This window comes from Gavialis gangeticus, unplaced genomic scaffold (assembly GCF_001723915.1).
Source record: "Gavialis gangeticus isolate Ggan-Ray unplaced genomic scaffold, GavGan_comp1, whole genome shotgun sequence".
Classification (NCBI taxonomy): domain Eukaryota; kingdom Metazoa; phylum Chordata; order Crocodylia; family Gavialidae; genus Gavialis; species Gavialis gangeticus.
Window position 1 is genome coordinate 1,837,615 of NW_017729032.1, and position 12,398 is coordinate 1,850,012.

At 56.7% G+C, this 12,398-nt stretch overlaps 2 protein-coding genes across 2 annotated transcripts in view; one reads left to right on the forward strand and one right to left on the reverse strand.

Annotated features, from left to right (window-relative positions):
- The window catches only part of LAMTOR1 (late endosomal/lysosomal adaptor, MAPK and MTOR activator 1), a 19,292-nt gene extending 11,567 nt beyond the window's left edge, over positions 1-7,725 (forward strand). The window contains exons 3-5 of the mRNA XM_019525330.1: positions 2,704-2,781; positions 3,353-3,479; positions 7,140-7,725. Coding sequence (XP_019380875.1) covers positions 2,704-2,781; positions 3,353-3,479; positions 7,140-7,232 — 298 coding nt within the window. The 3' untranslated portion in view covers positions 7,233-7,725. The remainder of the gene's footprint in view (positions 1-2,703; positions 2,782-3,352; positions 3,480-7,139) is intronic.
- A 2,884-nt stretch (positions 7,726-10,609) lies between these two features.
- Positions 10,610-12,398, reverse strand: part of LOC109302198 (leucine-rich repeat-containing protein 51-like) — an 8,980-nt gene continuing 7,191 nt past the window's right edge. Inside the window, exons 2-4 of the mRNA XM_019523763.1 lie at positions 11,935-12,140; positions 11,353-11,501; positions 10,610-10,954 (exon numbers count right to left, since the gene is read on the reverse strand). Of these exons, the coding sequence (XP_019379308.1) occupies positions 10,813-10,954; positions 11,353-11,501; positions 11,935-12,140 (497 nt within the window). The 3' untranslated portion in view covers positions 10,610-10,812. The remainder of the gene's footprint in view (positions 10,955-11,352; positions 11,502-11,934; positions 12,141-12,398) is intronic.

Below are 12,398 nucleotides of genomic sequence, written 5' to 3' on the forward strand. Positions count from 1 at the left end.
ACAGAGCTGGGTCGGGGAGGGGAGGTGGCAATGGGGTCTGCACGGTAAAGGATTGCTTAGACTTCAGCAGAGGAATTTGTCTCTTCTGAAGGCAGGTAGAAAACAGGGCTGGAAGGGATCCCAGGGGGCCAGCTAGTGCAGTCCAATGTGGGTAGGGCCCACAGAAACTTTGTAGGCTGGTGCCTTGCTTCAGGCAGAACCATCCCTGTCTAAACCATCCAAACCAAACGAGATTTCAGTTTGGGAGTGAGGAGGAAATGGTGAGCATCCACAGCCAAGCCATCCAGTCTCAATGTGCTCCAGCCAGTGTGAGCTTGAACAACGGAGCTCCCAGAGGGCAGGATGGGGGGCTGGGGGCCTGAAGTCCAGTTGCGTCCCCTTGCAGGCAGCCACACCATATAACTGCACCCTGCAGCACACCAAACTCCATGTCAAAGCTAGTAGTGCTTTGGCTCCCTTCCTCTAATGGGTAATCTGGTGCAGAACGTCTTTGCCATGAGGGCTGAAAGCATCCCTGAGTGTGTTCCCATCTGCTTCTGAGGCTGAATTGTGTATGGCGTCCATGCTCCCTTGCACCAAAGCATTAGTGTCTAGCGGTCTGGTCCTTTCAGTGCCAAGTAGCCATTGCTGGCCCTTGGCTTATACTGACAGGCTCCCTGAGGGCACTGAAAGGTGAGATAGATCATCTCCACAGGGTTTTGTCACGGTGCCACGGTATAGCACTGTTTTCTGTGGCTTGGAGTGCCACATAAATCATCAGAACCATAGAGAAGGAGGGTTGGAAGGGACCTCAGGAGGGCACATTTAGTCCAACCCGTTGGTCCAATCAGGACCAGCCTCGACTACATCATCCCAGCCAGGGCTTTGTCTACCCAGGGCTTAAATACCTCCAAGGATGGAGACTCCACCACCTCTCTGGGGAGCCTGTTCCAGTGCTTTACAACCCTCCTCTTGAGAGGATTTTTCCTGAAATCTAGTGTAAACTTCCCTTGCTGTGAATTGAACCCATTGCTTCTTGTTGTGTCATCTGCCACCACTGAGAATAGTTCAGCTCCATCCTCTTTGGGATCCCTCTTCAGCTAGATGAAGGCTGCTAACACATCCCCCCTGCTCCCCCCCGGTCTTCTCTTCTCATTATGTCATGTATCACATTCCATCTGTGCTGCAAAATTTGGACTGAGCTGGCTTTTAGCACCTAGGTTGGGAGGGATCTTCCAGCTCTGGAGCATGGCTGTCACAGGCAGTCTGGATAATTCCTGCTTGGTCTGTCAGGCAGATGAGCTTGGGGCAACGAGGCCTCAGGCCAGGGGAGAGAGGTTCTTCTTCAGGTGTTCCATGCGCTCAGACCCATAAGATGGGGCCTGGCACAGGAGCCACCAGTGAGGTCAGACTGGAGTCTTCTCTGCTCCAGTCATGGGCCCAGCAGTGCAGGATCCCCTGAACCTCTGGCTTGGGAGAAGTCACTTAATTCTCCCTGCTCCATCTGCAAGTCGAGGGGGTGGTGACTTGCGTTTGTTCAGTCCTTGGAGCCCTCGTTGACATTGCTTAAGCTTGGAAACTCGGTGCAACTTGCTCTTGCCGCCTGCTCCTCTGTCAACAAGCTGGGAGGAGAAAACTCAAAGTAGGAGCCAGCCCCGAAGCAAAGAGCTTTGAAGGCCATGGTGGAAATGCACTAGGCCTGTTGGGTGCATCTGGCATTGATCTGTGCCGTCCCTAAAATGGCAAGCACTGCTGACCCCTTGACCCCTTCACCACTGAGGAGACTGAAGTGCAGGGGCAGAGCATGCAGTGAGTCAGTGGCGGAGCTGGGACCAGAACCCTGGTCTCTCACCTCCCAGTGTAATGCCCTGCTCACTGGCCCAGGCTGTCTCCCTTACAGGGCTGGGAGAGGCAGCTCTTCATTCAGCACGGCCTCAGGGCCTTGATTCCCCTGCTTGGATGTGGCTGAGCAGAAATCCGTCCTGGGTGTGTGTACACAAAGGCAGCACCCCCTCCTCACCCTTCTCCCCCACCCTGGGTGTGTGTAACTTGATTGCATGTGCTCAGCATACTGTGGGCTGCTGGGTGAGAGGGTGTGAAGCTGGGCCACAAGGCTGGACTCTCTCTTAGTAAGGGAAAGAGAACACAGCCTTAGCCTGGCATTGCTTGGGGAGTTAACATGGTGATCGTGGGAGTAGCCCAGGGGGCCCTGTGACCCATCTACAGCCCAGAGGTGCTGGGAAAGCTGGAGCAGTACCTCTGCCTCAGTCTGAAATGGCTGAATCCAGTACTTCCCTTCTGTGGCACAGCAGCTTCCACATGTGGGTCTCCTCCCAGCCCTTGAAGGGCACAGGTATGTTGGGCATGGCGGGAGGAACTGATTTGGACAAGTGAGAGGCATCTTCAGGCCACAGGGAGTCCCTGCTTGTCTGGCTCCTGCAGCTGTCCTAAGCGCACAGGCTGGCACTGGCACAGCCATGTTTCCATGTGGGGGGAACCCCTGCCTGAGAGGACAGTCTCTGTTCCAACCACCTGACTTCTAGCTTTGTGCTAGACCCAGGCTGCTGTGCAGGCAGAAGCCCATGATCAGATGGGGGAGTATTACTGCTCCCTGCCCTGGAGCCGAGGGTGCAGGGTGCAGCTTCAGCACCCAAGAGACTCAGGGCTGGGAGTTAAACTGAGCTGTGTGGGCTGCAGGACTGACCGCCTTGCCTCCTTCTGCAGTAACATCATTGACGTGTCGGCTGCCGACTCCCAGGGGATGGAGCAGCATGAGTACATGGACAGAGCCAGACAGTACAGGTAGGGGAAGCCCCAGCTTGGGCAGTTGGTGGTGTGGGGTGAGCAGAGGTCTCCGGTCACAAGACGTGTGGCAGGACCCCGGTATAGGTGCCCTGGGCAGCAGAAAGGCTGGGAGCTCTTGGGGCTGCATATGACCCCGGCGCCGTACATGAAGCCTGCTGTCAGTGGGGAGGCAGCACTGGCCTGCCTTGGCTCAGCCCTACTGAGGTGTTGACACCCTGCTGCCTTCCCTCAGGCTGGGGCTGGAGGGGGGCGTGGGGCATGCTGGCTTCAGGACAAGCTTGCTGGACTGGACAGATACCTCTCAGGGTTCCCTGTGCCACCTGGATCCTCCATGGGGGACTTGCTTGGGGATGTGCCCCTCACCAGGAGTCTGGCTGTTTAGCAGCTGCAGTATCTGTAAGTGCAAGATGTGGGGAGGGGACGTCTCATCCAGAGCTGGAGCTTTCTTCAGGTATCTGAGGCCTCAACACAGACCTGCCTCGCTGCCCGGTGCATCGCCCGCTCCACATCGCATGCTAGGAGCTGCCATCTGATTCTTAACCCCGTGCTCTACTCTTCCCACACCTAGCACGCGGCTGGCGATGCTGAGCAACAACCTGACGCACTGGAAGAAGCTCCCGCCTCTGCCGTCTTTGACCAGCCAACCACATCAAGTGCTAGCGAGTGAACCCGTCCCCTTCGCAGACTTGCAGCAGGTGAGGAGCTCCCTAGACCAGAGAGCAGGTGTTCTGTGAGCTGACCCATGGAGTCCCTCCCAGGCTAGACTTATCCCCCCCCCAGGCAGTGCTTAGTGATCCAGCAACTCATGTCTTCTGGTTGAAGGCACTCATTGCTCTCCAGTCATTGAGGAGCTTCCCAAGACTCTGCCTCCATGTCTTCTTGATCAGTCTCTTCCTGTTTCTAGCCTTTCTGAGTGTAACCCAGTGGTTCCCTTCCCTCCAAACTTACAAGCACTGGAACATGGTATATCTTATAAAGATCCTGCTTTAGCCATTTTTCCTAGCTTCCCAAAGCCTGGATCAAGTCTGACCAGGCTAAAAATACCTCGGTGGCCTTCATTTTAATAACCACAGATCTAGATTGTTTCTTCATAGGCTTGTAGGAAACTCAGGCTGGAAGGGACCTTGTGAGGTCATCTAGTCCAACGCCCTGGTTAGTACAGGATTGTCCGTAACTAAACCATCCCAGCCATGTGTCTTTCCAACCTGTTTTTGAAAGCTTCAAGGATGTAGACTCCACAGCTTCTCTAGGCAGCCTATTCCAATGTTGGACCACTCTTGGAGTCGGAAAGTTCCTTTTCATCTCCACTCTAAATTTACCTTGTTGCAATTTGAGACCATTGCTCCTGGTTCTGCCTCCTACAGCCACACACAGGTCTCTCTTATCCTCTTTATAATCACCCTCCAGGTATTTAAAGACCATGATCAAATCCCCCTTCAGTCTTCTTTTCTCTAGACTCGGTAACCCTAACTCTTTCAGCCCTTCCTCGTTAAACTTGCTTCCCAGGCCTCTGACCATTTTTGTTGCTCTTTGCGGGACTGTTTCCAATCTGTCCACATCCTTCTGAAGTGCGGGGCCCAAAACTGGACACAGTGCTCCATGAAAGGCTACCCCAGTGCTGAATGGAGCAGAAGAATCACTGCCCTCAACTTGCATGTAACACTCCTGTTAATACAGCCCAGGATGCTGTTGGCCTGTTTTGCACACTGTGGGCTCTTATTCAGTTGGTTTCACTGCCTCAAATTCCCCTAACACTTGAGAGCCAGAATTTATTCTTCTTTGGGCCTCAACACCCTACAGCAAGGTCTGCAGAGCTGGGCAATGCCCCACTGTCTCCAGAGGCCTGGCCAGGCGGAAGAGGTTCTGTAGCACTACCTGTTGAGCAACTGGGTTGCCCAAGAAGGGGCAGGCTCATCCCTTACCATCATCTTAGCTCATCAGAGGGAAGTGTGGGGACACAGGTGCATGGATCTCATTTCAGAGGAGGAACTGTTTCTGAAGGGCAGTTAGTTGAAGAGGTAACAGAATGTACCAGCTGCTGCCCTTTTTGAAATGCCACCCTCTGTTCTCTTTCTGAAAGCGTGCTGTGTGTCCACGCTCTAAGAGTGCAGTCGCATTTACCTCTGGGTCATTTAGCTAGGGTTTTCCTCCAGAGCAAGACAGTGGTAGTGTCTGAAGTGGACGCACAGCTGACCCTCTAGAGAGATGTGCAGTAGGGGCAGTTGCAGAGCTTCACCTCTAGCAGGTGGAGGACCATAGCCTGTTGGCATGGAGGAAATGCCCCCTTGGGGTGAAGATGACTGGTTACATGGGTGTAGTTACCCCTCACTTCCTGGGAGAGTTTGGCCCTGGGGCTAGTCTAGATGACTTTGTGAGGTCCCTTCTGGCCCTACTTCCCTACAATCTTATAGACAGACATGTGTCTAGGATGGTTTAGTCAGGGACAATCCTGACTTGAGCAGAGGGCTGGACTAGATGACCTTGTGAGATCCCTTCCAGCCAGACTTTCTTATAATCCTGTGACTTAAGCCAGTGTGGCAGGGCTGTGCACCATGCATCTGCTCCACTTTTGCTCTGAAGTAAGTGTGTCATGGCCACAACCCAAGAGGGGTGAAGACACCAGTGATTTAAAGCCAGTGGCTCAGCTCTGCCCTATTTGGAAGCACTGAGGTCCTGTTCCTGCTTATGCCGGGGTGATCTGGAAACCTTCCCTTGTTATCCTGCCCCAGGAGCAGAGGCCCAGCATCACTCAGCAGAAGCCTCATAGCGCACACCACTGGGGCAGAACAAGGCCTGCTGTGTGTGGCTGATCCTGAAGAAACATCCTGGGCTCTGCAGGCTCCTTCAGCACTTTAAAACCAACCCTGTGGATGCTCCTGTCTCAGTGACTGTGCTGGCTGCCTGCAGTCCTGCTTTTCTTTACCTTTCCTAGTTGCCACAGTATGTGGCTGCAGACGGCTTGGCTCCTACGAAGTCCTGCTGGCCTTGATTTAGGAGGAAGCAATCTAGGGAGACAGCTGTCCCTCATCCACTGTACCCATGTGAGACTGCTTAGCAGCTGTAAACGGCTGTCTCATTAGAGGGCCAAGCTCATTCATGATCAAACCAGGGAGGCAAGGTGAATGCTTGTATCCCTCACTGCAGGTTAACAGGAAGGCTTGTGCGGACCTGCTTGGGCTGGGCTTCTATGGGATTTTTAACCCCATGGGCTTTGGCTGGGCCCGTACCTGTATGAGAAACCAGAAATAATGGTAGTCTGGTGGCACTTGTTGCTGAGGAGTTCTGAGCCCAGCACAGTGTTTGTGGGAGCTGTGCTGGGAGAAACGCATCGTTCAGATAGAGATAGAGGTCATGATGCTTGACTGCAGAGCAGTGTTTGGAGCAGTTCTTGTGTCAGAGGAGCTTGAGTCTGACTCTTGCTGTCATCTGCTTTGTACTCCGCTGTGCATTTCCAGCCGAATCCAGCCTTCCCTGTGGCACTAAACAGCTCCCCCATCCCCTCGGATGTGGCTGAGACAGGAGCTGAGCACCCTTCCTGTAGAAAGCCTGTGTGCATTTGTAAAATGCCTTGGGGTGAAGGCTTAAAGTTCCTGTCCTCAGCTGCTGCCACCTACCAGAAATGCACTGCCCCAGAGCCATGAGCCTTGTGGGGCTGTCATAAATGACCCACCTTTTCCTTATCTTAGATATTTGGATACCTGACCACCTCTTCCTTGGCACCTCTGTGGAGAACACCAGCTCCTGGGCTTTCTGCTGGGCCTCGTGCCCCTGCTTCTTTACAGGGCAAGAGCTCCCAGGCTGGATTCTCCCTCCCTTGAGGCAGCGCTTGGGCAGCTATCTGTAACTGCAGCTGACCCCAACCCTCCATGTGCTTGGATTATCAACAGGCAGCATTTCCCCTGGGGGTGGAGGCGAGCCTGCTTTCCAGCCAGCTCAGCCACGAGGGCTCTGAGCCTTCTATACATTACAGGGGTCAAGGGATGCACCTGGCAACTTCAGCTCAGGGTCTCATTCTCCCAGGGGCTGGAGGCTGGGGGGCGGTGGGCGGTGATGTGGAGAGCCCTACATGGGTTGTAACTGCAGCCGTGGAGGGGAGATGTTTGGCTGGGGCCTTGACTACCCGGAGTCACTGACTGTGAAGAGGCTGACCAGCAAGCTATTCAAGCTGCTTCTTGGTGGGTACAGCCTGGCAATGCACCTGCCTCTTCCCCTCCCTGCCCCTGCTGCAGTGACCAGCCCTCTTAGGCCAAGGCCCCTCGGTCATTGGCATTGCAGCCAAACACTGGGTCTCTGGGGTATGGTCCTCTTTCGCTTTCCCGTCACAGTCCTTCATGTGCATTTCTGCTTGTCCCCAGGTGTCCCGGATAGCCGCCTACGCTTTCAGCGCGCTCTCACAGATCCATGTGGATGCAAAAGAGGAGCTCGTGGTGCAGTTTGGGATCCCCTGAGCTGGCGCCCGTGTTCGCCTGCACCCCCTCGCTCTTTCTGTTGCCCTCTTCCTCTCTCCCACCGGCGCCTTGCTGCCACAGAACTTGTACAGATCCCCCCATTTCCTACTAATTGCCCAGGAGACCGGCACCATCGCCCAGGCCCCGCTGCTGTAGGAGGCCATACCTGGTCCCAGGCTTTCCTTTTCTTTCATGTGCGTGTGTGCGGGGGGCAGGCTAGCATAGCTGTGGGGAGGTGGGGAGGGGAGATGTTGTATTTCATAGGAAGCCTGTATTGTTGAGCACAACGGGAGGCATTTCTCCAGCTCCCGGGTGCCTTTGTTTCAAAGATTGGGGACAAGTTGGACTCCTGGCTCTTGGCAGGTGGGGTGGGCTTCAGTATCCCTCCCAGTCTACCAACTGCTGGTTCACGGGGTGCTGCACTTGAGGCAATGCCCCCCAGGCCCTCATATGTTCCTGGAGGGCTGGGCTGGTTGGTGGGTGGGTGTGTGTGTGGGTGTGTGTGCGTGTGTGTGTGTGTGTGACAAAGGCATGGAGTGGGCCCCACTTGTGGTGCTCCGCGCAGAGCTCTGTCTGCCTGATGCCTGTGGCTCCACGCGCCCAGGCCTTTCAGTTGGATTTTTTTTTGGTTGTTTTTGTTTTTTAATTTTTTTTTTTTGGCACCGTAGATAAAGCCCTTTCATTCAGCCCCAGGTCCCTGTTGTGTTCTTTCCCCGCTGTGAGGCAGGAGCTCCCTCAGCACTTGAGGGATGGAGGGGTGCAGTGAGGACTTGGGAACGTGGTTCCCCTCCTTTGGCTGCTATTGGAGGTGGTCACTTTGTCTGATCTCCTTGGGCTTCTGCAGCCCGTGTTAGCTGGCTGGCTCTTTTCTGTGCCGACTCATTTCGTGGTCCCTGGATAAGCTTGGTGCCAATGCTGCAGCTGCCAGGGGGTTGCAATCATCGATACCCAGGTGCTGTTGACAGGAGGCCTGTGCTGGTTTCCAGAGCAGGATACCTGGGAAAGGCTAGATCTGTGGCACTGGACCAGGTATGGATCATCTCAGCATGCTGGGTCTCACTGTGCTTCTGGCCTGGAGTGCTGGGTTCTCTTTTTCATCCCCTGAGCCTCTGTTGTTGCCATTGGGCAGTGGCACCCTCAGGCCTGGGCATGAGGCAGGCAGGAGAGTGTGAGTCCCTGCTCTGCGTCAGCAGCATTTCATACCTCTTCCCCCCCAAATAGTTGCTTGTCCCTGTGCTGCTTCTGGCCTGCTGCCTGAGCAGAGTCTGGGCCTGTGGCAGTCAGTGAACGTCTCTGTGCTTGTTTTGCCCACTGGGAGGAGTGCCCAGCCTTTTTCAGTGCCCCCTGCCCCTTCCCCAGGCCAACATTGCAGCTCAGAGCTGGGGGAACTGGTCCCCCAAGGCAGCAAGGCAAACATAGGGGTTTGCCCCAGTCCCTGGCTACCGTGGGCAACTGCGTTGGTGTGAGTGTAACGATCAAGCCGTATCATGAAAGCAAGGGGTCCTTGCCCGACTGTTTCCATGGGCAGAAACCCAATTCCCAGGCTCTGCTTTCCTGGCTGCCTGATCCCTATCTGTGCCACCTTCTGCTTTGCTGAAATTGTCCCCCAGCTCTGTTTCTAGAGCAGTCCTTACACTCTGCAGTGGAGAAGCCTGGGCTATGGCTGCAGGTGCTGGGTTCTGACCCTAGGCCTGAGGTCTGTGCCCTCCTGACCCCGGTGCACTAAGGTAGCCGATCTCAGCTGGACATCCAGACCCAGCCATAGGTGGAAATGGCAGCACTGCTGCAGCTTCCTGCATTGGAGCAGAGCAGCCTGCGTCTTCCCCAGCACTGGCAGAGCCTCATGCTCTGAAATGTCTCCAGCCCTGAGAGCTTCTGGAAGGGAAGGGGGAAAGCCCCCAGGTTCTTCACTGAGCAAAACACACCAGCTAGGGGCAGGTTTTAGCGGGGAAGGTAATGAACCTTAGGAGCAGCTTTTGGGGAGAGGGAGAATCTCTAGCAGCAGCTGTCCTTGTGAAATTAACTCAGATTCAACCAGGAGCAAGGGTGCTGGGGCAGCCCCTGGGCTACTCAGGCAGGGCAGGCTGGTGTTTGTGCCTTGGGGGTCATTGTCACTGGGGGCTAAGTCTGAGCCGGATGCATGTGCATTGCTGAGTGTTTAATAGGACGCTGCCACAGGGTGGCAGGAGCAGAGTACATGGGCACCAAGCACGATGCCCTTCCAGCCCAGTTCTCAGGGCAGCTCCTCACAACAGAACAGGCAGGAACACGAACCCAAGGGGCTGAGCTGGGACCCTCATGTCCCCCACCGCTCTGGGTCCTGTGTTCTCGTCCCAGCTGGTGACCTTTAGGCTCTGGTGGCAGAAGTCCCTTGTGGGGGGCAGGTGCCTTGATGTGGGTGTGGGGCCCTATCTGGAGCTCTTCCTTGACCTGATGCCCCAAGGAGCCTCTGCAGGAAGGCACCTTCCCTCTGGTTGGGCTGGTTTCAGCCAGGTGCAGAAATGAGTCCTACACCCCTCTACCCCTCTCAGCTATGCTGCTGGCTCCTGTGGCTCTGGGCCAGCTGCTGGGACTCAGAGCAGCAGGAGGGCTGCTCTGTTGTGCCAGGGAAGGGTTAAACTAGCTCTAGCCCATCACTCTGTCCCCTTGCTGCCTAGGGGGTCCCATGTCCTTCGCTGTAGCACTAAGTCCTTTGTTTCTGGGGCTGAACAGGGGAGAGGGGACAAGCAGATCCCTAGCCTGGTAGCTTGCTTTGGTAGCTAGCTTGCTCTGCTCCCTGCAGTTGTTGCCTGGAGCAATCTGCATCCCTAGTACTTGGGCAGCTGCAAGGCTGGCAGGGGCAGCTCCTTCCCCTTGCTGTGAGCAGGGAGCTGGGGGTGGCTTTGGCCAGAAAGGGGCTGTAATGGCAGGGAAGAGCCTTGTGGTTTACAGGCTCCTGCCAGCTACCTGCACCCCAGGGAATGACGCCTGCCCCTGCCAGCCTGGGACAGGCTGCCTAAGGGCAGGATGGATGGAAGGGGCCAGCCTCCTTGCTGCGGCTGGATTCTGGGGCAAGGTACTTCCAGGCTACTGGCCCTCCCCTACTCAGCACGAAGCCACGCGGGTGGGTTTTGGGCTGTGGATCCCACTTCGTGCCTCTGCCCGGTGGTCTCTGGGGCTGCTGTGCTGGGAAGGGGCTCATGACTTCTGGTCATGGGCTTATGGCCATGGTTGCCAGGAAACCACTTGAGATGGCAAAGGGCACATGACCTTCTTGGAGGTGTGCAGTCCTGGTGGGTTGTCGCCCTCCAGGATTCGAGCTGACTTGGAGATAGGGGTTGGCACAGTGCAAGTAGGACTCATCTCAGGCTAAAGCAGGTGCCTGGGACACCTGGGTACTTGCTGCTGTTCCCCCTGTTCTCAGGACAGCCCCAGCTCTCTGGCACTGGCTCAGCCCAGCCCCTACTCACGCCCTGCTCCACAGCATGGCGCGAAGGGTTTATTCCTATGTCCCATGGGGCTTTCAGGCTCTCCAGGCTGAGGAGGGGGCCATGGACCAGTTGTGGATCTGCAGCTGTGGTGCCCAGCTTGCGGCCTCTCCTCAGAAGCGCTCTCTCTTCTTCTTGGCCTTCTTCGGCTGGGCATTCATGCGCTTCCAGATGGCGGCGGTGGAGCGGTCCTGCTTCGTCACGGTGCTGAAGTCAAAGGACTTGAGCTGGGGCAGTGTGGACAGCACGTAGCTCCTGTGGGGGCATGGGGACAGGGCTGGCACCTGCGGTCACCAGCCGTGATTGCAGGTGGCTTGCAAGCCAGTGGCCCTGCTGCAGCCTGGCCCTTTGCTTTGGAGGGACAGACACGGAGCCATGGGGCAGCCTGCTGGGGAACGAGAGCTAGTTTTTAGCAAGCTCCAGTCCAGGCCCTGTGATGCCACAAGAGAGAGGCCTGGACAAGCACCTCCTGTGCCCACCCCCAGCTTGGCAGGGGCACCTGGGCAGTGCTGTGACACCCACCCCCTCCCTGTGGGAGGGGGAGTCTGCAGGGGGTGGCCCCTGACCTCTCCCCATCCTCTGGCTCCTGCTCCCCCATGCCTTGTGCTGGGGCAGGCAGAGCGATCCCTGGGGACGGGCACATTTCTGGGTACCTGTAGCCCTTCTCCTCCTCAATGGGGTTGCCGTGCAGTGTGAGGCTGCGCAGGTGGGGCAGGACGGCCAGCTTGTCCACCTCGCCCAGGCCCTGGATGCTGTTCCCGTGCAGCTGGAGGCAGTGCAGGTTGCGATATGTGGTCAGGATCTGTGGAGCCCAAAGCCTGGGGGTTAAGTGGTGGGGCATGGGGAGGCCCTGTGACAAAGTGCCCCCCACCCCCCAAGCAGCCAGGAAAGTGAGGCATGGGATGGGGAAGGACCCCCTCCTCCCCTCTCCGTTGGGGACCATTGTGAAGCAAGGGTTATGCAGCCAGTGGTGCTCAGTACTGGTCTGGTTTTGTCCCATTGACATCCCCGCCCCCACCCAGTTGCTCTGCAGTATCTGGCTCTGCTGCTGTTCCCCCTGCCTCATCCCAGACCCTCCAGGAGTAAGTCTGCAGCAGGGGCACAGCGACCTCCAGTGCACCACACCCATTTTACAGGTCGGGAAACTGAGGCACAGAGGGTAGGTAGTCTAAACTGGGGTTAGCAGCAGAATCTGCAGCTCCTGTGCCCAAGGCCTGCATCCCACGTGCACTCACTGGGTCGATGGTGGGCAGGTCATTGAAGGAGAGGTCAAGCCAGGAGAGCTCCTCGGGGTTCTCCAGCAGCAGCTCCAGCGCCGGCCCCAGGTCCGTCAGTTCGTTGAGCGTGTTGTTGTTGAGGCGCACGGCCCGCGTCAGCATCCGGCCCCGTGCTGAGCATGGGATCGCCCTCGGGCCGGCCCGTGGCTCCTCTGCCTGCAGGTCTGGGGAGCGGGGAGAGACAGCTGGCTGGGAGGCTGGGCACAGCCAGGCCCTGTCTGTGCCAGAGCACCCTGGGCTGCGCTCCCCCATCTGGCTTTCTGCAGGGCCCAGGGCACACAGGGCAGGGCTGCTCTCGGGTTTCCAGGGAATGTGGCATCCTCATGGTTGAGGCACTGAGATGGTACCTGGATCAATATTCCCAGCTCTGCTAGTGGTCCTCTGTGCCGCCTTGGGCAAGTCCCTTTGCCCCCCCCCCCCCC